This window comes from Rhamphochromis sp. 'chilingali', assembly GCF_963969265.1.
Source record: "Rhamphochromis sp. 'chilingali' genome assembly, chromosome: 16".
In the NCBI taxonomy this organism is placed as follows: Eukaryota; Metazoa; Chordata; class Actinopteri; order Cichliformes; family Cichlidae; genus Rhamphochromis; species Rhamphochromis sp. 'chilingali'.
Window position 1 is genome coordinate 17324681 of NC_137943.1, and position 24119 is coordinate 17348799.

General features: G+C 41.1%; 3 protein-coding genes across 3 annotated transcripts; all 3 read right to left on the minus strand.

Moving 5' to 3' along the window:
• Window positions 1–904: 904 nt before the first annotated feature.
• aire (autoimmune regulator) lies at window positions 905–7365 on the minus strand (the record flags this gene model as incomplete). The annotated part of the gene is made up of 13 exons (XM_080907173.1): window positions 7186–7365; window positions 6844–7018; window positions 5240–5380; window positions 5022–5087; window positions 4803–4946; window positions 4546–4661; window positions 4324–4445; window positions 4177–4246; window positions 2602–2736; window positions 2356–2477; window positions 1703–1781; window positions 1488–1586; window positions 905–985 (listed from the first exon to the last, which is right to left on the minus strand). The coding sequence occupies exons 1-13, from the start codon at window positions 7330–7332 to the stop codon at window positions 905–907; spliced, it is 1497 nt and encodes a 498-aa protein (XP_080763299.1). The 5' UTR covers window positions 7333–7365.
• Window positions 7366–10119: 2754 nt separating this feature from the next.
• Window positions 10120–16519, minus strand: rab6bb (RAB6B, member RAS oncogene family b). The gene is made up of 8 exons (XM_080861118.1): window positions 16333–16519; window positions 14229–14287; window positions 13590–13643; window positions 13067–13172; window positions 12802–12913; window positions 12553–12646; window positions 11792–11858; window positions 10120–11136 (listed from the first exon to the last, which is right to left on the minus strand). The coding sequence occupies exons 1-8, from the start codon at window positions 16400–16402 to the stop codon at window positions 11072–11074; spliced, it is 627 nt and encodes a 208-aa protein (XP_080717244.1). The 5' UTR covers window positions 16403–16519; the 3' UTR covers window positions 10120–11071.
• Window positions 16520–20205: 3686 nt separating this feature from the next.
• Window positions 20206–24119, minus strand: espnlb (espin like b; the record flags this gene model as incomplete). Its single annotated transcript, XM_080907882.1, has 5 exons — window positions 20206–21892; window positions 21983–22162; window positions 23273–23391; window positions 23603–23735; window positions 24090–24119. 5 exons carry the CDS (start codon window positions 24117–24119, stop codon window positions 20270–20272), a joined length of 2085 nt encoding a protein of 694 aa, XP_080764008.1. The 3' UTR covers window positions 20206–20269.

Consider the following 24119-nt stretch of genomic DNA (forward strand, 5'->3'; position numbering starts at 1 on the left):
AGCAAGCTGCTGGAAACATTCCTCTGAGATTCTGGTCCATACAGACTTGATAGTATCACATAGTTGGTGCAGATTCGTGGGCTAAACATCCATGATGTCTCAAAGAGGCTCTATTGAATTGAGATCTGGTGCCTGTGGAAGCCATTTGAGTACACTGAGAGCATTGTCATGTTCAAGAAACCAGTTTGAGGTGAATTGAGCTTTGTGACAGGTGTTATCTTCCTGGAAGCAGTCATAGAAGATGGGTATACTGCAACTAAGCCAACAGCAATACTCAGGTAGGCTGTGATGTTTAAACAAGGTTCAACTGTCCATAAGGGACCCAGTGTGTGCAAACGATGTCCCCCAAACCATTTCACCACCACCACCAGCAGCCTGAACTGTTACATGACAGGCATACAAGGCAAGAGGGATGCATGCTTTATTGTGGTTTACCCCAAATTGTGACTTTATCATCTAAATGTTGCAGCAGAATTCGAGACTCATACGATGAGGCAATGTTATTCCAATCTTTTGTTCAATTTTGGTGAACCTGTGAATATTGTAGTCTCGGTTTTCTGTTCACAGCTGACAGAAGTGGCACCTGGTTTGGTCTGCTGCTGTAGACCATCTGCTTCAAGGTTCACCGTGTTGTACATTCAGATCTTCTACATACATGATTAGGGTTCAACTATCCATTTCTATACATTTCATATTATGATTTATTCTCACATAACCTTTCATATTTTTTTGGGTGGAAAACATGACTCGTGTATGAAACATTCAATCAAAAGTCACCGAATTGTTTTAACAAGCAGTGAGAAAGAAGCAAATAATCAGCACCCATATTTAGTGAGCTCATTTTAATCAGCTACACACTGATTTCATCATTGCTGATTTACAGTGTTGCATTCCTGGTTCTCTGTCACTGGTAGCATCCCTGAGAGCCTGGAAGAGGACGAGACATGTTATGGAAAGCCCACTGTAAGATGCCATCAATGGAGCTCTGCTGCAGTGAAGAGAAGAAAACACAATAGGATTAACTGCTGAACACCTATTTGTCTATTTGTCATAGATTTAGTAACATATTAGGTAAATATAAATCCTTTAATCAATCAATCTGCCATCTATAATGCAAACCTTCTTAGAGTTCACTGTAACTCAAAAATTTAGCTTCTGAATTGTAAATTATTTAAATAGTCAGCAGGTAGGGGCTAAAAACAGAGGCACCCAAATCAAGACTGTGAGCCCAGTGAAGCCAAGAAGAACTCACACATCTGTACACATCTGTGAAACTTCTGTGCACATATTTCAGGCCCAAAATCACAGCTAACAACATCAGGACAAGCTGCTCCAAATCGCCTAATGTTTTGTCCTCGGTGCTTTTTGTTTACCCCGACAGCTCACTGACTGTCTCTGTGATAAGGAAACAGTCATCTTGTGTCTGACGTGAACTGTTGCACCCTGCCTGCATCTGTGATATCGACATGTAACTGATCTCCACTCACGTCTCCCAGGATGGAGTCCAGTTCATCTTTATGGTGGATGGGCTCAGAGAGGGAGGCGCTTTGATCATGACTAAGTGTGTTTTGAGCCAGAGGTGCAAGCTGAAGACAAACACACACAGACACACACACAGGAGAGATTACATAGAGTATTCGGTGGTATTAAGATAATAAAGGTTGTAAATTCTTTTTCAAGGTGTGTACATGTGGAGACACACCTGCCCGCCTCTGGATTCAGCCTCTCTCTCAGCAGAGCTGCCCCACAGTCTGGAGCAGGACAGGCAGATGGACCTCCCTCTTAGAAACACACAAATGCTTTGAGTGAACATTTCCGTGGTGTATAAGGTTTCTCTCAATCAATATGTCATTTCTGACACAGGAAGCTGTTCAAACCCTTCCAGCTGGGAAAATAAACTGTTTACATGAAACTTGGGGCCCTAATTAATTAAAAAAGGGAAGCTTTTTCTTCTTATCGCTTGGTTTTAGTTAATACTGTGTTTTTAATCAACATAAAAAGGAGCCACGAGAGCTTATCACATGGATTCGGCTTTAATTTGTTGTATCTGTGTTATCGTTGTGTAAAATCATTGTGAACCTCGCTCACATTGCTCACTACTCAGCTGCAAGGGCTCCACTTACAGTCCATTAGCCACCATTATCCCAAGAGAGATTATTGAAAGCGCACACCCTTAATGCACACTGGTGGTCAATACCAACATACAGGAAGTTCTCAGAGAGCCCCGAATGTTTTTTTTCTTCTAATGTAGATGATGCTGAGATTAGGATTTCAGGAGCTCAGGGGAAACGCTCTCTGTCATCTCCTAAAAATCTTTCTTCTACAGTCAGAAGAAGAAATTAGTGGTTTTCTTACTTGGAAAAGTGGCAGTTTACATGGAAATGCTTCAGACACTGAAAGCAGTGGGTCAAATCTCCTCCTCCGAGGTGGCAAATACCGCACACCTCCCTCACGCCAACCAGCTCTCCACCCGAGCACTGGAGACAAATTTATACATGCATCAAGTGTGACTATTTTTACATGTTGCAGAGGCGGAAAAAGGATGAGGCTGATGGAAGCTGAACTGATTTAAAAAAATGGCTGAATGATGTAGAAGGTCACCTGGTTTCTGACACCTGACGCACTCGTCGTCGCCGTAACGCTTGTGAGGGAGGATGACAGCGATGAGTAGAATGAGACATCGGTGATGGAGTTACTGCAGTTTGTGTTTGTTTGCTGAGGATGAGCTGAGAGAGCCTGAATGCAAATATTTAGACTATGATCAGTTCTAGAAAAAGCATCAGTGTTTACCAAAGCCCTTAAAACTTTTTTTTGTAAACAAGTCTTCAAGTTTTACTGTGACTTATTATCCTGAACTACGTAAATACAAATTACTAAAGTTGGAAATACCAGACAGGGTGTGAGAGCCATGAGTTTTCTTTTACACATGAAACGTACTGAAAATATAAGTTGCTATGAGCAGAAAGATTCTCACATTTAAAAATGACCACACAGTACTAGTCAGTACTAGGGGTGACTCAGAGGCTTGGGCCGCTGCTCACTTCTTTATGTTTTTCTCGCAAGACTCCCAGACTTTCTAGGAATTTTTGGTGGCCTTGAGCAATAGCTCTCCAGGCTTTCCAAAGGCCTTTTAAAGTTTTCTTCAGCTGCTTTTTGTTTACTCATTTTCAGTCTAGTCACATAATTTGTTCATTTCTTTTGCTGAATCTATGAAAAATGCTGAAGATAGCACATTTTTGCACCAACAAGATGATTCCCCAAAAGCTAATAGCCAAAAACCAGGCATATCTCAGCATGGTGCGCAGTGTGTCCTTAAAAAGCAATCGACAAGTGGAGGACAAAAGAAAAAATGTCAGGCCCAAAAAACTATCTGCAGCAGATGCAAATGGTCTCAGTGGCTGTCAAGAAGCAGTTCTTAAGGAAGGGAAAAAGAGAGGTATGCTAAATAAAAAAATTTTAAATGACAGAAAGCCAAAGACCACGGGTGTCCTGGAGTGATCCAAATCTAAAACGTCTGGTTCACATCATGTACAGAGGAGGTCAGGATAGAGGTACAACAATGTGTCTATAGCCATCTGTAAAACACAGTGGAAGCTCTGTCATGGTTTGGTGCTGCATTTCAGCTAGTGGTGTTGGGAATCTTGTCAAAAATGTTGAAATCTTGAATGCAGAAAGGTAGCAACAGATTTTGATCCAATATGCAGTGCCATCTGGAAAGTGTCTGATCGAGAAAAGGATAATATTTCATCATCACAATGATCCCAAACACATTGCCAATGCAGTGAATGCACACCTGGATTGAAAAAACACACAATGCAACATTATCAGTCATGGATTAGCCAGACCAGAGCCCAGAGCAGCTAAAATCAGAAGAAAAAAAACCTTCAAGAAGAACTTTTGGAGAACTATTCCTGAAGACTACTTAAAGAAAATACCAGACGGCTGGCTAAGAGAGTTCAGACTGTGTTGAAGAATAAAGGTCATACCAAATATTGACTGCATTACTGCATTTCTATGTATGTTTGCTCATGTTTTAACAAATTGCTGAAACCATTCCCCATTTTCCTAGCAAAATATAAAGAAATGAGGGTCGTTGAAGACTTTTTCACAGTACTGTAGGTTATTCAGTGGATTCAGTATGTGCACATTTCCTGCTTCCTTCCTTCAGGAACTTACTTGTAAGGGTAGCTGTGCTTTCTCTTTTTTCACCCTGTGTCCACGGCACCACTCACACTGCCAAGAGCCACTGCAGATAATGTAACGTTATAACCTCTTTCTCAAAGCAAAAAAAACATCTCGGCACACCAGCACATTATTCTTCACCTTGGTATGGACGAGAGTGGAGGGTCAAGGCAGGCCAGATGAAAAGCTCGAGGGCAACCGTCACAGCAGATCAGCTCCCCTCCATCCTTACACACTGTACACTCATCATCATTGTAATGAATCTAAACACAGGCCGATAAATGTAACATAGATAAGCAGGCACCCACATTCATATAAAGCACAAGCAACTTTATTTAAGAGTGAGGGGATTACAGCGTCTACCATGCGTGTGGCTGTCTCCACCTGGTGGTGAAATGTGCTCTTAGCAGACTTGGACTTTGATGCATTTGTCTCCTCTGACGGACCCCCACCAGCTTTAATGGGCTCTCTGGTGGCCCCTGTTAAATGACAGTGGGTTTTAAAGGGGAAAATCTTGCATAAAGGTTAAAGCTTAGTTAGGTCTGTGTTTTCACATTCATAGTTTGATGTTGCTTCAGTTTTCTGAAAAAAGAAGTTCACATATTCATTATATGACTTACCTTCCAAACAATATGCCTGCATAACATGCACCTTTTCTTGGTTATCATGGTTGACTGGGGGATCCGTGGAGGGAACCGAGAAGGACGAGGATGAAGAGGGCAGGTGGACTCCTCTCTGGATTGTGGAAGACAGTACTTGCACACCTGAAGCAGAAAATAGGTTTGGTTATGTATTCGTGGCATAAAAGTATTTAATATATTTATTTTTATGATAATTACTGTTTTCAGATGGCAGCTTGGAGCCAGGAGCTTCACTCTTCACTCTGTAGAGCTTCACTTTACTTCCTTAAACAGAGTAGATAAGACCTTATAATGAAGACAGCAAAGTCATGTGCGTTTTAGAGTATTCCAGGTTAATTCTTTGTGAAGCCTATGTATCTTTTGATTGCCAAAATAAGCCTATTATGATACAAAGCAAGTGCAGTATGGGAGATGACCTCCTCCATCGGTTGTCTTGGCATGATACTGTGACCGCTGGGAGCTCAGTTCTCGATCCGCATGGCTCCTCTTCTTACTGTGAGGAGGTTTGTGACCTCCAGATGGTCTGTTTTCATGTTTGGAACCTGCAGTCTCCCTTCCTGTCAAACAAAATCAGCAACAATGTAAACCATTAGAGTCTAAATGTGACAGAAAATTGTCCCGAGAGACTGTTTTCAGCTCTGGTGCAACAGATGCAACTGAGGTTTTATTGCTTTTGTAAATTAATAAGAAAAAATAGAAAAAAATCTGAGGAATGTCAGTTTGTGCTGAATGTTATTTGACACTGGTACAGTAGAGTATTCTTCTGAGGATCCTCAGACGCTCATCATGGGCAGGAACGTCATAGAATTTTGGTCTTTTCATGATTTCTTTGAACTGTTCTTTTAACTGTACATCATCTTTATTGACTCTAAATAAACAGATAAAAAATCTAAACAAGAATAGTGAGCACTAGAAACTATTTATTTATATTTCTCTAATTCACATGGGTTCAAAAGTATACATACAGACCAAAATACATACATATACTCACCTATTAACTGGTTGACTACCGCCACTAGTTCTCTTTAAAAAGGATTTGTTTGACAGCACTCATTGTGTTGGCAATAAGACTGGAAAGTCCAAGGAACTCTAATAAGGAGACTATTAGATTTACACAAGTTGTCTTTTGCAGCCATTTTTAAACAGCTGCAGATTCCAAGATAAATTCAGACAATTGTACATAGGGACAAGTTATTCAGGTGACCACTTTACTAAGGTCTGGCAAAAGACAAGACAAAGATTGAGCTACTTGGCCATAGTGACAAGAGGTATGTTTGGAGGAGTAAAGGTGAGGCTTTCAAACCTAAGAACACTGTACTAACTATCAAGCGTGGTGGTGGCATCATGTTCTGGGGCTGTTTTGCTGCCAGTGGTAATGACAGATTTCAAGAGTGGATGGAATAATGAAGAGGAGGACTACATCCAAATTCTTTGACTTCACCTCAAATTGGGAATTAGATGGTTGAAACTTGGACGTAATTTAATTTTCCAAACACACACACAAAATGGTTTTAGCATAGATAAAAACAAGCCAACATTAAGATACTGACCTTCCAAAATTCCCAATAAATTTGTGGGCTAAGCTTAAAAGCCGGGTTCATGCCAGGAAACCAGCCAATTTTAATAAAATCTTCCAAATTTGCCAAGAGCACCATTCAAACATCCCATCAGAATTATGCCAGATGGCTTCCAAAAGCATCTGGTCGAGGTGCATCTTGCTGAGGGGCACTTAACCAAATATTAATGGGGGTGTACGGATCCATATATTTGAGCCTGTGTGAATCTAACATAAAGTAAAACTTGTGCACTCAATTCTTGTCATTTTGAAGTCACAATAGATGTATGATGTACAATCATTCCACCGCGGGAGAACAATAGTTTATTCCTTAATAGGAATCATGAACTTATCGTGTCAATCACCATGACAAAATGATTATGACATTCATGCCTATAACAAGTGTATAGATGTAGATTTATTTGTGTGTGACAAATGTTTTGTCGTAAACTGTGTGTCACATACGGGAATCCAGGTTAGTGAGCAGGGTCTGCAGCCTGGGGTAGCTGTCCAGATTATAGTCTTTGGATAAGTTGTTCAAGAAGGCCTGGACAGTGGATCTGCTCTGCTCCAACACCCAGGACAGGAGGGAGTACATGGCCTTGTGGATGCCTTCTCTAGCCTCTTTCTCCAGAGTCTCCTATAGACACATTAAGTTTATGAGTTTGAAGACTGAAAGTTCAGCACTGATATCCTTTAATGGAAGCAGCCCGATACTTGCTTAAAGTAGCATAAAAAAATTATTTCAAATCAAAATTAAGGTTTACACAATTAATACGGATATCCAATCTCTGTTCAGTTTCTTACCTTCAGCAGCTGCTCTGTGATGATGTTTTTGTCCGCCAAACCATAGACCAGGGGGAAAGGGTCATCCACAGCCATAGCGATGTCAGTTCGCAGCTCCCTCAGCAGCGAGCGGAGGTTTGTGTCCCTAAACGCCTCGACTCTTGACATGATCTTCTTTTGTGTGCAAGTGAGAAATGACTTGACACGGTCTGAGACCACAGATGAAGAATTTCAGATGTGGGGGGTGTGTCCCTCACAGGGAAGGTGCACTGCTTCATGCTGACTGCATACATGCATAAGCCATATCTTAAAAACTCCTGTATTTTTTTTCATCCTGTGTTTGTGCTTTTAATAACGCATCTATGACTCTATGAAAAAAAATGAAGCTACCAGCCTTTCATTTCTGAGACTTCCCTCCAGGGAGGCCAGCCCTGGACCTTTTGTCTCTTTTGAGTTCATTTGTCCACTAACAGCACTAACGGCCTTCATCCAGGGGAATACCTGTCCTCTTACATCAGGAGAGCAGAGTGAAGTGACCTGATGTGTGACAGTTTTCTTCTTAAAAGGTTCTTTCCACCTCAACTTCCCCTCACCTGTCAGGTTTTCACACACTGACTCACCACAGGGAACTCCGCATTAGTGTGATAATTATGACTTCGCCACAGACAGGAGAACATTAACACTGTAAACAGTTTAATGACTGACAGACTGATTGCATGACTGGTAGCCTACTATGCTTTATGCAGTTGTTATTCTGTTAGTTTGTTCCTCCAATTCTCATTATTCTACTAAAAAGGCCTAAACAAAGAGGAACCGGTCTCTCCTCCAAATACACAAGAGAATGGTAAAATAAAACTCATCTAAGGTTAAGGCTTCGGGCTTGTCATTTACTAGAGAGCATTTGCCTGCAGTTTCCACTAATTCAATTTCATGTCATGTAAATATCCATTAGGTCTAAATGCTAGAGTATCCAATTACTTTAACTCATAAATAAGGTTAGGAAACAACTGGGTAGCTTGAGAAATATGCTCACTAAGTCCCTTAGTTCACTGCAAAGCCAAAGCCAGAAGATGGCCAACTAAGTTAAGCATTAAAAAAAGCTACTGCTTTAGTAGCCAAAAAAATCATCTGTGGTTTGTGTGCCAAACCATATGAGATGGAAACGGTCATCCAAAAATGTGACAAGGTCAGTATAAAATCTCCCGCAGCGAAGAATTCAAGTCTTAGATTCTTTGAAAGTTTGTTTGTAAATGAGATACAGAGACCTGAGGCCTGTATTATGAAGCAGGGTTTAATCTTATCTGGGTGACTTCAGGATTAACCCTGAGTTTACAGTACTGTGAAGGTGGATCATTTCTTACCAGGATATATGGTAACGGGTAAGGTGACTTATAATTAATATGATATGCTACCTGTAGTTTCAGGTTAGAGATCAACTAGTACCTAATAGCTGCTTTTAAACATTGATTTAATGTAATACTTTTTATAATCCATCAGGTTCTCCCATGTCTTAATGATAGAGCTGCTAATATTGATGAATCTGTTAACTTACACAATCTGCATTTTCACCGGCTCTCATTCCTGGAAAAACTTTATTAATATTGCTGCTGTTTTCCAGTCTTACAGACTAAAGCACTTAATCCACATACTGTTAATATGATATTACTCTTGGGTTTTTTTACTCTCATACACTGCTGTGTTGCTTTCAGACTTCATATTTTCTCATCTGTTTCATCTTCCTTTGAAAAACCATCTTCATTGATTGCCAATGTTAGGCTAAGTGATTCCAGATAAGGGAGAGACACCCTGAGTATGGTGAGCTAATGCGTAATACAGGCATCTGGAAGGGTCTGAGATTATACTGGTCCAGTCTCTTATTCTCAGAGACTACTTTTGTTCATTTTCATTTCATAGTTGTGAGGAAGTTATGAATGTTTTCATGTTTTAGGAATAGTCCATAGTTTGTCTCTTTTCCAACCAGTTAGCTAATTAAGCTAAACTGTAGCTAAAATGTCAATTGAGGTTTCCTATGAGGTAAAGCAAATATAATTTCAATTTATGTCACCAGGCAATGTCACAAAAGGGTACTCATAAAAAACAACAAACTGGTGAGGCTACACTATTTAGTGTTTTTTACTTGATTGTTAATGTTAAGAGTTAGATAACAGCTAAATTGGCTAGCTACCAGTTAACAACTGATATCTGCATAAGACACATGAAGTGCTCATTAGATTTTCATATTTAGTCATTAAAAACACAAAAACCTGGTACACAACATAACTAAACACTAAATATTGTAAGTAAATGCTGCATACCTAAGGTCCAATTGTGTTCATAGCTTAAACTTAGATGCTATCAGTGTCTTAGCGCAGTGGTCCCCAACCCCCGGGCCTCGGACCGGTCCGTGAGTCGTTTGGTACCGGGCCACGAGAGTTGAGGCTCAGGTGTGAAATGTATGGTTTTCAGGGTTTTTATCGGTTTTCAGCGTTATTTTGTTATCATTTTTATCGTTAACTTGGTTTTCCTGGGTCTTTTCACGTGTGTTATGAATAAATCTTCTTTTTTTTGGTACCGGTACTAGTTTTATTTTGTTGTATTTATCCGCGACACCTTAAAGGCCGGTCCGTGAAAATATTGTCGGGCATAAACCGGTCCGTGGCGCAAAAAAGGTTGGGGACCGCTGTCTTAGCGTATCTTAAGTGTTACTAACCCATTTGTTCCCAAGAAAAATATTTGCTGTGTAAATGAAGCTGTGTATTTTATTTAATTACTAATTATTAATTACTTTAAATATATTCTGTCGTTTTCTATTTAATGTAACTAGTGTAGTGGTTTAAACCTGCTTGTGCAAACTCCCAACAACTTGCCATATCTCACATTTTCTCAGAAAAAAACAGAAAGTAAATAAAATAGAAGAGTAGATAATTGTGCTACCAGGTAAATGTTGATGGTTAGGAGAGTGAAGCCCTTTAATTTGTAATTTATTAATCATTAAACATTATTACATTATTCATACTGGTGAACAAGGACCACTTCTACAGAGGGACGTTCACAACATACATATTACATTATTATATACAGTGCGGTGCATTACAGTGGATTGTTATATGTGTATTACTGGGATGGAGGGATGGGGAGACTGGAAGGACAGAAGGATAGCGGGAGGAGAGAAGGAAGAGGAGAGGACTTTTAGGAGGGTTAGGGAGTTGTGATAGTAAGTTGTCTCTTTATTACTTCTTTTTTAACCACAGTACAGCTTGTTCTATAAAAGTTAAACCCATAGAGAGATAGAGTGCCACATTTTCACAGCTACTGTTAGGTGATCCTACTGGAAGTTGTGGGAATATCAAATGAGATACGTCTTGTCATGAGATGCTATAGAGAGATGCTATAAAACATTCTAAGATAGTCAGCCTCCTTCCAGAGCACGGAGACCCTGTAGGGCAGGCCAAAGGTCAAAGATCAGATCAGCGTGCATGCGTGCTGCAGACATTCAGACATGTTCAGCTATTTAGAAAAATGGCCGACCCTCCTGCTATTTCTCCTTCTGTGTTTAGGCATCATTTTTGGTGCTTTCCCTTTTTATATATAAAAAATACAAAACATAACAGCGAAAAGAACTCCATTGGTTTCCTCATTTTTCTCCAAACTGTTTTTTTCAGTGTGTGTGTGTTCATTTTCATTGCAACAATTGTTTTCTTCCCTTTTCTCCTCCAGTCACTTACATATTGACAAAGTATACAATATTTTACAACTGAACAAGACTGAAAGATAACATTTGATTTGTCCAATCAGATACAAGGCCCACATCCTATATCCAATTGGAGAAGTCAACTGGAAGCTAACCAGTAGTAAGCAACACAACAAGCCTATGGTGTGAAGGGAGCTGTCCAAGTGCAGCTCTGCATTAACATGAGCACCCGCCCTCAGGCACAGCTGGTTCCGCTGGCTTGTCCAGCTTGATGTCAATCACTGGAAATTGGCACGTTAAGGAAAAGTCACATGGCGAAGTAAACTACTTGGCCTAGACATGCCACAAATGATAGTCAAAGATTCCCATAAGCTAATGTGGACTCAGGTCCTGCATGCTACAACTACTTGTTTCTATCTCCTTCCCCTCCATAGTTGTAGTTTTTTGTCTGATCCAATGTTATGCAGCTCCATCTGAGGCCCCAAAAACTTTGCCCCATGTTTTCCCCACAATCCTCAAGACCTGTAGACAAACCAAAATATGTTGAGCTTCATAGTATAGACAAATCCATATGTTATACTACAATTTAAGGGCACTTCTTTAAAGTTAAATGTTTCTTGGTTTGTAAGTTTCCATATAATAATTCCCATTTATTGATAAGAATCCCTCACCTTCCTTACACAACCATCCTCCATCACACACCCTCCTCTGCTGTCACTTCCCTGTCAGCCACTATGTGGTGCTGTGCCTGTGCATCCACACCATCTTCCTGGCTCTGTGTGTTCCTCCTCTATTAAGCATAAAAGGTTTAATGGCTGATTCCTCGGCAGTCTATCTGTACGTGTGCCAGCAGCCACTAAGAGATTAAAAATAAGCTGCCTATTGCTGGGCTGTTTGGCTATCGGCATGGTGAGTCACGGCGGCTGTAAAGGATACTGCCTTCAGGATTTGCATCGTCCAGGCTTTCCATTCCAGGTAGGGCTGCTGCAACTCGACGAAACAGCTAGGAGGAGAACAAGAGGGAGGAGGTTAAAGAGCAGGAGGCAGCGGGCACGAAAAAATTGTAAAACTTAAAAATGGGGAGGGGGGAGGGAGGGGGAGTGCATCACAAGATGTGTGAAAAATTATTTTTGGGAAGATGGGAGCTTTTTTTGTATCATGTTACCCCTTGACTAATACTAGCCTTGATGTTTACTTAATATCTATGCTGAAGGTGATGAAGGAAGTATTGAATAAAAGTAGCAATGCAACACAAAAAATGTCCACTATAGCGCTTGTTGAAGCTGGCCTGATTTGAAGATTTACTTTAAAATTTTGAATTTCTAAAATATAACTACAGCAGTAAGATCAATCTATTGAAGTAAAAAGTTTGATATTTTCCAAAATTGTGCTGGATGTTAAGTGGTATAGCTAGTAACATTAAATGTTAGTGCCTTCGATGTGTGCTTCAGTGCAGTAGTTGAGTAAATGTACTAGATAGATATCGGTAAACTAGCTTTTGTTTTTTCTTTTCATTCATCTTTAGCCAGCAAGAACTAAATACGGAATGCACATTTTAGCAACAATGTCCATATTTAAACATTTGATTTATCTGTGTGGTGGCGTGCTCACCTTGGAGGGATTTGGGGATTGGCAGAGACTCTGAAATCAAGTGATGGCAAAAATGCTGTGAAATCTGGTAAAACTGCAGGGATCACCTGTTTGACATTGCAGCCTGTCTTGGCACTGGTCTCGATGAACATGACGTTCAGTTCTTTGGCTCTCTGCTCTCCTTCCTCGATCGTGATTTGCCTGCAGGAAAATCAAGCCAGACTCAGCATCTCGGGCTAATTTATTCGGCATTGACGTGTTGCTTCAAACAGCTTTTTTGCTCATTTAATGAACAAAACCTCCATGTCGAAGACTGTAGCTAAATGTTAGAGATGATTACAAGCCACCACCTTTACCTTTTCTCTTCCAGGTCTGTCTTGTTGCCTACTAGCATGATGATGACATCACTTCCTCTCTCTGTCCTGACATCGTCAATCCATTTGCAGGTCTGCTGGAATGAATTTACATCTGTGGAGCCCAGAGTTTCTTATTACATACAGCTTTTTTGTCTCAAAAACCCAACAGAAAACTATATGTTTTTACTCAAGTGTTTGTCCGTTTAACACAGAAACATACAAATGTATCATGTATATCATACACAGGCTACAGCTTTCCGCTTACTTGTAATGTCATAGACAACCACAGCCACCGTCGAGTCTCGTATGTAGCTCGGAATGAGGCTCCTGAAACGCTCTTGTCCAGCTGTGTCCCACAGCTGCAGCCTTACCTGCATGTGTACACACACACACAGACACACACGCGCCTTCAGCATAAACTGCCACACCACACATAGCCTATAAGTACACTTCCAGGAGGATAAGCCAGTATCAGCTCCTGTGCAGGCTGGCAGAGCACAATAATATCCTGACAAAGAAAAAGTATTAATACTGGCTAAAGCAGATGATCCATGGGTAAGGCTTTGAGTTATTAGGGCCAGAAAAGTCAGCTCACCAAAGCTGTTACTACCAGAAATAACCATAACATAATCACATTAGTGTGTGACGGAAGGGAATAATTAAGCAAATCAAATCAAGGATTAGTCAAAGCAGAGAAGAAATTGGGCTGTTTCCTACTTAAAACCTCAAGTCATCTGCGCATGTATTTAGAAATGAGAATTTTAAAAATGAAGATCAAGGTTTCCTACTGTCCGGTCCTCCAGGTACATTGTCTTCGATAGGAAGTCAATTCCAATGGTCGCCTGTGGAGAGGAAAGAGCAAAAGAGGGGGAGAAAATCATCAGCAAAAACCCAGACATTAAAATGTAAATGTTTCTCTGCACCATCTGTTGTCTCTAGCAGAGTGATTTTTGTTCAAATACATAAAGCTGTTAAGAAAGGGGGAAAAAGGGAGCCAACAAGCACAGAAATTGAATCTGACTGAAACACTAATTTAATTTGTGCTGCCCTCAGGGCCCAATCCTTCTGACTTGTTATGTACCAAATTTCTGAGAAAGGCGAAGGAGGAATGATATATTTTCTCTTCTTAAAGAAACTAATAGTGCTGCAATGCTGTTCCTAATCATGTTTGAATAAATGGCATGATTCAGATCAGGACATAATTTGTGAAAATCTAATATACTGAGTTTTTTTGACCAAAAAGCACTCGCTGCAATAACGGTCCCATATTAACCTTCAACCTCCAAAAGAAAAATTGAATTTCTTTTACAATTATAAGCAATACCACCAATACCTCTTTCGTATAGATGCTAATCAGCAACGCCATCAATCAATGCTGCTTAATAATTTAAATTGTTTTTAGGTTCTGGATCTGTTCCAGATCTCACCTGATATGTGTTGTCGAAGCTGTCATACATGAATCTAGTGATGAGAGACGTTTTCCCCACTAAAACAGAGCACACACAGGTTGGTTTCAGGGTCCGGACACATCGATATATGATCTCAATCAACATAATGAAAATTTGCTTCATTGATGTGACAACACCACAGTTATATATGAATATTTAACCAGTGCCAGTTATCAAGCCAGTAAAAATGAAAAGAAATTAAGGAGGGGGGGAGAAAAAATCCATGACTCACTGGAACAAAATCTGCCCGGTAATTCACCAAAAATATGCCTGAGTTAATATGTGAGTATGAATCAATGAATAGCTCAAAATAAGGGCAGCAAAATGGATTTCAGTTCAAAGTAAGAAAAATCTGCTATCTTAGATTTCCTGTTATCAAATGTGTAAATGTTCCTCTTCACAGAAACATGTACGCCTCTAAACAATGCAAACATCTAAAGTGAAATTCAAATGTTATTCCACTTCAAGGTTTCAGATAAGAACCAAAATCTCAAATTCATGTTGCGACATTGTTTTTTGTGAAATGTCTGTATGTTTTGTGCTAATCGTTTATGTGTTTTCCCATTTAGTCATGATTTATGTGTGTATTTTCTTCGCCTTCTCTTTCTCCTTTGCATTTTCCTTTCTTTTTTGTGTATTTCCAACACTACTCAGTGCTATAGTTTTACCATACAACCAAAGGTGAACAATTTAAATACAATAAGTAGTCTTCCCCCTCCCATCCTGTCTTTTATCCTTGAAAATAATGTGAGAGGTGACTGCAACGAAAACACAAACTGTGTCCAGAAATGTGACCACGGTAACAAAAAGACCGGCTATTAATGCTCACTGGACTGATGCCGAAGGAGACTTGATCTCAGAGGATCAAGGTGAGCCTAGTGATCTCCATTTTTATTTACATCCCTCCCAGCAGCACCATTTTACATCAGATCCGCACATGAGTGAGGACAGGACTTTTTTTTTTTTCTTTCCAGAAGGGCCTCATGCACAGTACGCAGACAGCAGTACTCCTGAAGCCAGCGATGGGCAGTGGCCACACCAGGCCTCCTTTCAGCACCGTGGACAGCAACGTTGCAGTACAGGCCACGCAAACACACCGTGAGGCTTTTTTTCAGTCGACACACAGCTCTGTCTTAGACATGCAGCACACACACGCACACACACACTAAAGCATCACAATGTAAGACACAAACAGGCCAAGCTTCTGTCATATTAGGCCTAATTATGTGTTTTTCTAGTCTTTGCTCGTGCTTTTGATGGGATAAGAGCTCCTCTGCTGCCACTCTGGATGTCTGATGTCTGAACACGTATTCGGGCAGCTTTACAGCGCTAAACCATTATCGATCCGCTCCTCCTGAATTTGTGCCATCACATCAACGCACATACACAGCCGATAACACCCTGAATACACGGATTATTGAATTAAATAGTCCTGGTATATTATCGTGGCGCTGTCAAGCTCTCGTTTTTTTTTCTTTTATTTGATTATTTATGGGACCGAATCGGAGACCGCGAGGTTTAGAGATGCTACAGACATCGCCAGCCTTGGGTGTGTCCCGAACTGACACATGGGGGACCGCTTATTATCTTCTTCTTTAAAAAGAAAAAAATAATAGCCATCGAGTGGTGGGGAAATGTTAAACGCTGTCATATAACACAATAAAGGGTCGTTTGTGTCAGAAATAAGCGATGTGTGGGGAAATATAGCGTTATCTGGAAAAGGCTGGGCATATTTGTTGGTCACTGCAGCACATCAAAACACCACAATTCCCAGCGCCTGCTTCCAATGATGGCACTTTGCGGCAAGTAAAAAACAACAACAAAAAAGCACTCTAGGTGATATACAAGAATCTGCGTTTATATCCGAGCCATTTCTCTTTCTTTTTCTTCAAAGGTTAATCAAAATTTCCACAGCTACAAATTATGCCAGGGGCAACATGGGCGTCTAATATAGCAAAGCCACTAGAAACATCTTCTGGATTCACTTTAAACTTCCCAAAATGATCACGGATTGCATACATGGCCCTCGATATATGCGCATGTTTGATAAGGATGACCCAAACCCGCCCGAGCTCTGACTCACCGCTCTGCTCTCCCAAAAACACGAGTTTAAATTTCCTCAGGGGGTTCCCCAGGTCTCCTCCAGCGGACATGGTGGCAGATAAACAGCTCGACTTGGATTATTTTTATATGTTTTTATCGCTCGGTGTCTCGCCCGCTATGCCTGCGCAGGGGGATCCTCCTCTACTCACAGAATGATGGGAATGCAGCTCAGCATCCTCCTGTCAATTTAGGAAGCTTGTGCGCCTGCGCGACCTCACCTATCGCAGTCCCTCACCTTTCTATTGGGCCTGAAGCTGTACTATGTTTTGTTTTTTTGTTTTTTCTTGGACATAAACTAATTAAAAACGCCCATGATTTTTAGTTTAAGGTAAATAAGAGAAACACCTAAGAGACGATTTTAAAAATACATTAATTTAATAAATGTAATTTTTATTTATTCACCAGCCATATAAAACATTTAAATGTAACTTTAAGGTATATTCAGTATCATTTCCTAAAATGGGATGTTAGTATGAATTAAAATGCCCAGCAACACTGCTAATGACTAGTTCTGAGTTCTAAGAAGTTAATGATCAGTTATCCTGTTTGAAACATCGTAAACAATTTAATAATTTTATTCATTTTTAAAACAAAAACATGAGAAATTCGTTTGCCATGACTTCTCCCATGAGAAGATTATAGTCTGTTGTCATTTATGACGCTAAACTTTACACATTTTGTGCATTTGCTCCATGCTCCTCTATTATAAAAAAAATTAAATGCAATTCATTTACTCACAAGTAAGTATTTATATATCATAGTACAGTTTCTCACTGTTTCCACCCTGAAGGGAGTGCTCCCTTCAGGGGTCGTCAACACGGATCATCCACCACCCATTTAACCCTATCTTTAGCATCCACTTCTGTCTCAACAAAACTCTGTGTGTCCTTCTTTACTACATCCATGGATCTTCTCTGAGGTGTTCCTCTTTTCCTCCTGCCTGGCAGCTCCATATTTAACACCCTTTGTCCAGTATATCCACTGTTCCTCATTCTGCAAATGTCCAAACGACTCAACCTGAGCTGTCCCTCTGATGTACTCATTTCTGATCTTGTCCATCCTGCTCACTTCCAGTGACAATCTCAACATCTTCAGCTCTGCCACCTCCAACTTTGTCTCTTGTCTTTTTGTCGGTGCCGCTGTCAACAAGAAAGAAAACCTTCCCTTTCATACTTGCTGCTATCCAAATCCACAAATCACCCCTGACCCTTGTCTCCACCCACTCTAACCTGCCTGCACTCTCTTCTTCACTGTCTCTTGTGCACTGTCTGTTTCTTTAGACGGCTGACCCCAGGTATTTAATGTCATCTACTTTCACTACCTCTACTCCTTGAATGTTCAGCTTTCCACTCGTTCACACACATGTATTCCGTCTTGCTTCTGCTGACTTTCATTCCTCTTCTCTCCAGTGTTTACCTCCAACTCTCCAGATTTTCCTCTTCCTCCTTCTTATGCTCTTTGCAGAGCACATTGTAGCCCATGGAGACTCCTGCCCTAAACAGTATGAGGATACTGTTACTTTAGTATTTGAGGGGTTTTCCATCATTGTACCTTTGATATATTTGACAAATTAATAAAAATCACTTCAGATTAAAAGCCGAATAGCTAATGAAAATGTGTTAGGGGCACTCTGTCTATAGCATCACGTCTGCACATAGAGTCGTGGTAAAAAGAAAGTCCAGCCTCTGTCATTTTTAAGGTTTTACCTATTGTGATATGACTAAAAATTTATCTGGTCATAAAATGAGGTAAATAAAAACTAAGATGAACAACAACACTGGACATATTGCAGGGTGTTATTGTTTATTTAATAAAAAAGTCAAATTGTAGCAGCAAGAAGGTGAAGTGCTTTTTTCTGTATGACATTGTTGTGGGGGGATTTTGGTCCACTCGTCTTGACTACATTACTGCATTTCATTACATTATACAGCTATTCATTTATTCACAGCTCTTTTAAGGTCCCACCACGCAACCTGATTTAGCCATTGCAACATCTTGATTCTTTTCTTTTTCAGCCATTCTGTTGCAGATTTGCTGCTGTGCTTGGGATCATTGTCTGTTACGTGACTCCAGTTTTAGCCAAACTTTAGCTCTCAGATAATGGCTGATACAGAGGCATACAGAGGATTCACAGTCAGCTCAATCCCTGCAAGGTGCCCGTGACTTGTGGCCATGAGACAAGTCAGGTCAAGTGTTTTTTTATTTTCATTTCAACCATGTAAAGTGGTACAGCACAGAGTGAAACGAGACAATGTTCCTCCGAGACCATGGTGCTACATATGACATGTAACAGACAATCAACACAGGTCGATGTAAAGTGCAATGTGCAAAAATTGCAAATAAAAAACAAACAAAAAAACAAGACAAGACACTAGACATAACAGGACGATACAGACACAAGACAGTGCAGTGGAAATGTGCAAAATACTGAGTACTGCGCAAAAGGAACTTGGTGCGTGCCTGCCTTTGTTTGTTTGTGTATGTGTGCGAGTGATTCTGGCAGTCTGGCAGTGAGGGCCCGGATGCTCCGATACCTCTTGCGAGAAGGCAGCACGGTGAAGAGTGTGTGTGAGGGGTCTGTGGGGGTTGGTGTTGAGGGACCAGGAGAGGTTCTCCGCCAGGTGGACACCAAGGAATCTGGTGCTCTTGATGACCTCCACAGAGGATCCATAAATGTTAAGTGGACAGTGATCTCTGTGTGCTTTCCTGAAGTCAACAATCATCTCTTTTGTTTTGTCCACATTCAGAGACAGGTTGTTGACTCTACACTAGTCCGTTAGCTGTTGCAAGTCCTCTCTGTATGCTGACTCGTCGTTCAAGCCAGATGTTTGTGCTGCTATGCTGTGTTTGGTTTTTGCCAAACGTGGTGCTGTGCGGTCCTAAGCTTATTGTTAAAGATACAACTCTGCAAACCTAAGCCATGCAGCCATGTTCTTTTTAAGGAGAGGCTTTCTCTTGACAACCCTTTCTGCAATTTGACCTTGGGCTGTATTTTCTCGAACATCCACTCCTGGGAAGATTGGCTGTTTGGAAAAGGCCTTAAACTAACACTTCCCAGATTGATGGGCAACAATAGTCGCTATTCTAAGGTTACTGCTTATTTCTTTCCTCTTTGGCATTGTAATAACAAACACCTCAATGCTCAATGTTCCAAAGCAGCAGACTGCCAAAACCTCTGCTTTTATAGAGGCGCTCACACTGGCTGATTATCAGTTAATTAAGTGTATTTGATTAGTAGCACGTGACTGCTACTTAACCTCTTATTTCCATTGAAGATGGTGACAGTGTACTACATTTCTCCTGCATCTTGGCTTAATGTTTACAGTGTAATGTTTCATGTTTTGTATTTCTCTATTAAGTCCCAATACATAAAATCTTAGAACTGACAGGAGATGCACTTCCGTTCTAACATAACTGCGGTTTGAGAGGCACATGCATCTTTTGCATCTACATATTTTATCAGATCCTCCCTGCCTTTCAAACTCAGCACTTTCTGGTTTCTAACACAGGGTAGCCGACTTTTACACAGTGTGTGTTGTTAATAAGAGATGCTGTCACTTTACACAGCCGAGAACATATTGTTTTCATGTGTTGGGACACATTTAACATGATCATCAAACTCCTTTCAATATGTATTTTTACTGCACTGTCCTTTTAAATAGAGTCCGAACAAATTGCAATGATCTCTCAAATTATGTAAACTGAAAACAGTATCTAAACTGTATGAAATGTTTGCTGTAACTTTGTCAGTGTTACAACATGGGAAATCACATTTTTTTTACATTATTTTCTAGCTACACAATAACTACATCTATTTATCAGTCACACCTTTTAATACTGCTACAAAATTTATTAGTTCAACAAAACAAACACACCAACATCAATCTGTGCAAAAGCATCACGTTTAACAAGCAGACTTAATGTTCAAAGTCAAACAACTCCGCCTCCTTCTCTTTCCAGAAAGCAAAACTGCGGTCAATATATTTACAAATGTCTTCATTGTGGAAGCAGGAGAAGTCTGTGTCACTGCAGCGCTCATCTGGAGTAGCACTTTGAACTATAACTTTGGGTACTAATTTGGAATCTGGCAGCAATGATGATGATGATGGTGGTGGACAGTGACATGGATTTGAATCACCAAAGAAGTGAAATTTGATGTCCTCGAAGCCGTCGCTCCACTGTCGCTTCCCAGCCTGGATCTCCTGGAGGACAGCCTTATGGAAGTCCCGCACCTTCTCCCAAGGAAAACTGCCAACACGGTCAAAGACCTCAAAGCAAAGGAGGTGCCTCATCTTCCTCTCCTCAGCTGACAAATCCTGCTCTAAGATGTGAAAGTAACCCAGCATAAAGAGATCGAGGGTCAAGGTGTCATGGCTCACTGCAACACCATCCACATCTGGAAGGAATTGTTCTGGGGAGTAGGTTACACAAAGTGGAGGATTTTGTGAAACGCTAAAGGAAGGTAAAGGTTGCACTTCTCTAAGTTCTAGTTTATTTCTCCAGGAGTTCAGCATTTTATCCACAGCACCTCGTTGTTGGCAGAACTGAAACATAGAGGGGATTTTCTGTTGGGGCTGTGCTTCTGTCACTCTTCCTGGCGCTGCAGCCTGTCCCTGCCTCTGCCTTGCTGCTCTCACTGTAATAGCATATGCAGATTTCTTCCAGTGGCTCAGGAATAGCACCACGATTCGCTCTTTTCTTAAGCTGGTCGTTTCCATTACAGGTGCAGCTGTTTTAGGAGTGTCAGGTTGGTCAACCTCACATTTGAAGCTTGTATTGACATTACTGTTCTTTCCGCTTGAAGCTCCATTTACAGCCTGGTTTGTCAACCCCCCTCCTGCTTTTATAACCCCAGCAAAGGGATAAATGCTACCAATCTGACCCTCAAAGGTTGATCTGAGGTTTCTAACTGAGACTCCAGACTGCTGGATCTCCCTTTCCACCTTTTCCCTTTGTGCTCTTCTGTAGCTGTTGCTCTCCAAACGATGGCTAAAAGCAGATGCCATCCCTATGTGAGGTATCCTACATACACTGGAGGCCTCCACATGGGCTTCCTCTGAGTTTAGACCTGGTTGCACTAATCCCTGTCCCAGTTCAATTCCTGGGTTACCTTTTATCTTCTGTAAACCCTTCATCCCTTCCACCATGCCCTCCACTAACCCCATTTCACCATCTTTTTCTGTGATTTGAGTCAGATTAGCCACCAGGAGAGACATATTCTTGATAATCTCTGAGACACGGCTGCACCAGATTGGCAAAGTCAGCTGCATTTTCCCCTCAGAGTCCATCTGCTGCAGAACCTCTCTGTTGAGGGAAATGTTGACAATAGGATAAGGTAAAATTGCCCTCAGCTCCTCAGTCAGCCTGGTCAGCTCCAGCTCATACGCCTGGCAGCGTTTCTGATGTGAAACAGACTCAATCTGCTGCTGCAGGTACACCAGGTCATCCTCTGTTAGGAGCTCACCGAAGGGTCCCAAGACTGCGTTGTGGGCTTGGGAGTACTTCCAGCCATCAACTGGCATGTAGCCATTAGCTATGTCCTGTTACAGGGAACAATATGGATTTTAAGCAAGTAGCTCAACGCTTTGGGAATTTTGTATACACAGTGCAGTATAAAAGCTGGACAGTACCTGTCTCCTCTGTTCCTCATCATCCTGTAGCCTGACCTGCAGCTGCCGCACCATCACCTGTCGTTTCCACTCGGCAATAGGACGGCCTGTTTCGTCATGTGTCGGCACGAGGGAGTCAATGTCAGCCAGGATCACGTCGACAATCGGTAACTCCTCCGGCACCTCCCCACCGTCAAGCTTCTGTCACCGCGCAATAATGTGAGACAGAGGGAAAGTACTGAGCTCCGGCTCTGAAGATAAAATCCCTGAAATTAAATCCTCATAAACATTTTTCCTAATAAAGACAGTTTATTCTTTCACGATGATGTCAGACTCATCAGACTGCTGGTTTAGCTCACTGGGTTGCACAGATAACTGATTTCTCGAAAGGCTATTGTAGAGGCAGGGATTTCAATTCACTGTTGTCATTTTCTGCGTATCTTCCCCCTCAGTTCTCAGCTTTTCTGTTATAATAAATATTTCTGTTATAATAAAGTCTAAAAACAATAATTGGCAAAATGTGTTTACTAAGGTCCTACACAGTTCGAAATAATATCATTCCCCTATAGACTCAGTCTGCGTTAGGGTTAGGTTAGACGATAGTCTGATTTTTTGAAGCCAGAGTCGCCCCCTGTTGGTCATTTGGAAGAATTCAGTTTAAGGCACTTCACTTTTCAGGTTACATTCTGTTAACGTCACACGGTGTTATGTAGAGGAAATTGCTGTCATTTCCGTGGGATGAAGATCATGATCTGTGAATAATATCCCAGCATCCACTGGGATAGGCTCCAGCCCCCAACAACCCTAAATAGGAAGCAGAAGACAGATGAGAATGGATGGATGGATGGATGATTAAAAAATGGATGAATGTGTCCATTCCAGGTTTCCATCAGCAGCACCAGGGAATCAACTTTTAGACTGGGTTATTGTGTAAATAGGGGGCGGTGCTCACAACGAATTTATTGTTATTTTTTGTGCTATATACGAACAGGCTGGTTCTTACATAGCACCTTTCTACTCTATGCGAGCACTCAACATGTTTAGATAGATAGATAGATAGATAGATAGATACACACACATATCTGCTTAATTGTTTTCTAGCTAACATTCACACTTAGATGGAAAAACATCAGAGAACAACCTGGGGTTCAGTACTTAGCTCAGGATACTTTGGCATGCAGACTGGAACAGCCAGATATCGAACCATCAACCATCCAATTAGCAGAGGGCCTGCTCTACCTCCTGAGCTACAGCCACACTGATATGTAACACAGTACAGTACGGTACATAACAATGCACCAGCCAGCTCACCGCTTGTCCAGTGAAGACCGCAGTGAAGCCGGCATGCCTCAGAGACTTAACAGACTTCATCTGAGAGAACGGTGTGAGGTCCCTCTCTGGAGGCCTCAGATGACTGAACGATGTCACCACTGTAAACAAGTAAACAAACATTATATATACTTACATATATATCTGTATGTGAAATCCTGTGTTACCTGCAGATATCTAGTGTGATCATGAGTATAAGAAAAGAACAGGAACAAGGCTGTCAGTTACACATGTAATGGCTGCATTTTCATATTCTTACATTACTTTAACAAATACATAAATAAATGCAAATATGCTGGATGTGTTAGTCACCTGATGAGGCCACCTGCACATGCTGGATGGAGCCTGTGGTGTGGTGTTTTGAAGTGACAGCAGGGGTCAGAGAGGAAGAGGTCACAGGAAGAGGGGTTGGGTGGCGAGGCAGGGGGGGCACCTCCTTCACTGGCTGCTGGGGACATGCACACAGCGGGGATGAGCAGTGCTTTAAGGGGCAGTTCAACACATGTAGCAAAAGGATTTTACAATAAATCTGTTTTGCTTTTTATTTAAATAAACAAACTCAAACTCACGGCGCCTTGAGTTAAAGGTTGTTGTGATTTGGCAATATATAAATTGAACTGAAACGAATAGGTATTTCCATTTGCCACAGTAGTTGAACACAAATGCTTCTTTTCAGTTATGTCTACAACACTCTGCAGCAATTAGTGACTTTATTTGCCAGTGACTGCTCTTAAAAACACTGCACGTTTGTTCTGAGGTAAAAACTTTCATTTTAGGCTCTACATGGACGACTGGTCACCTTGCTGTTCTCCATGTTGATTGTGCTCAT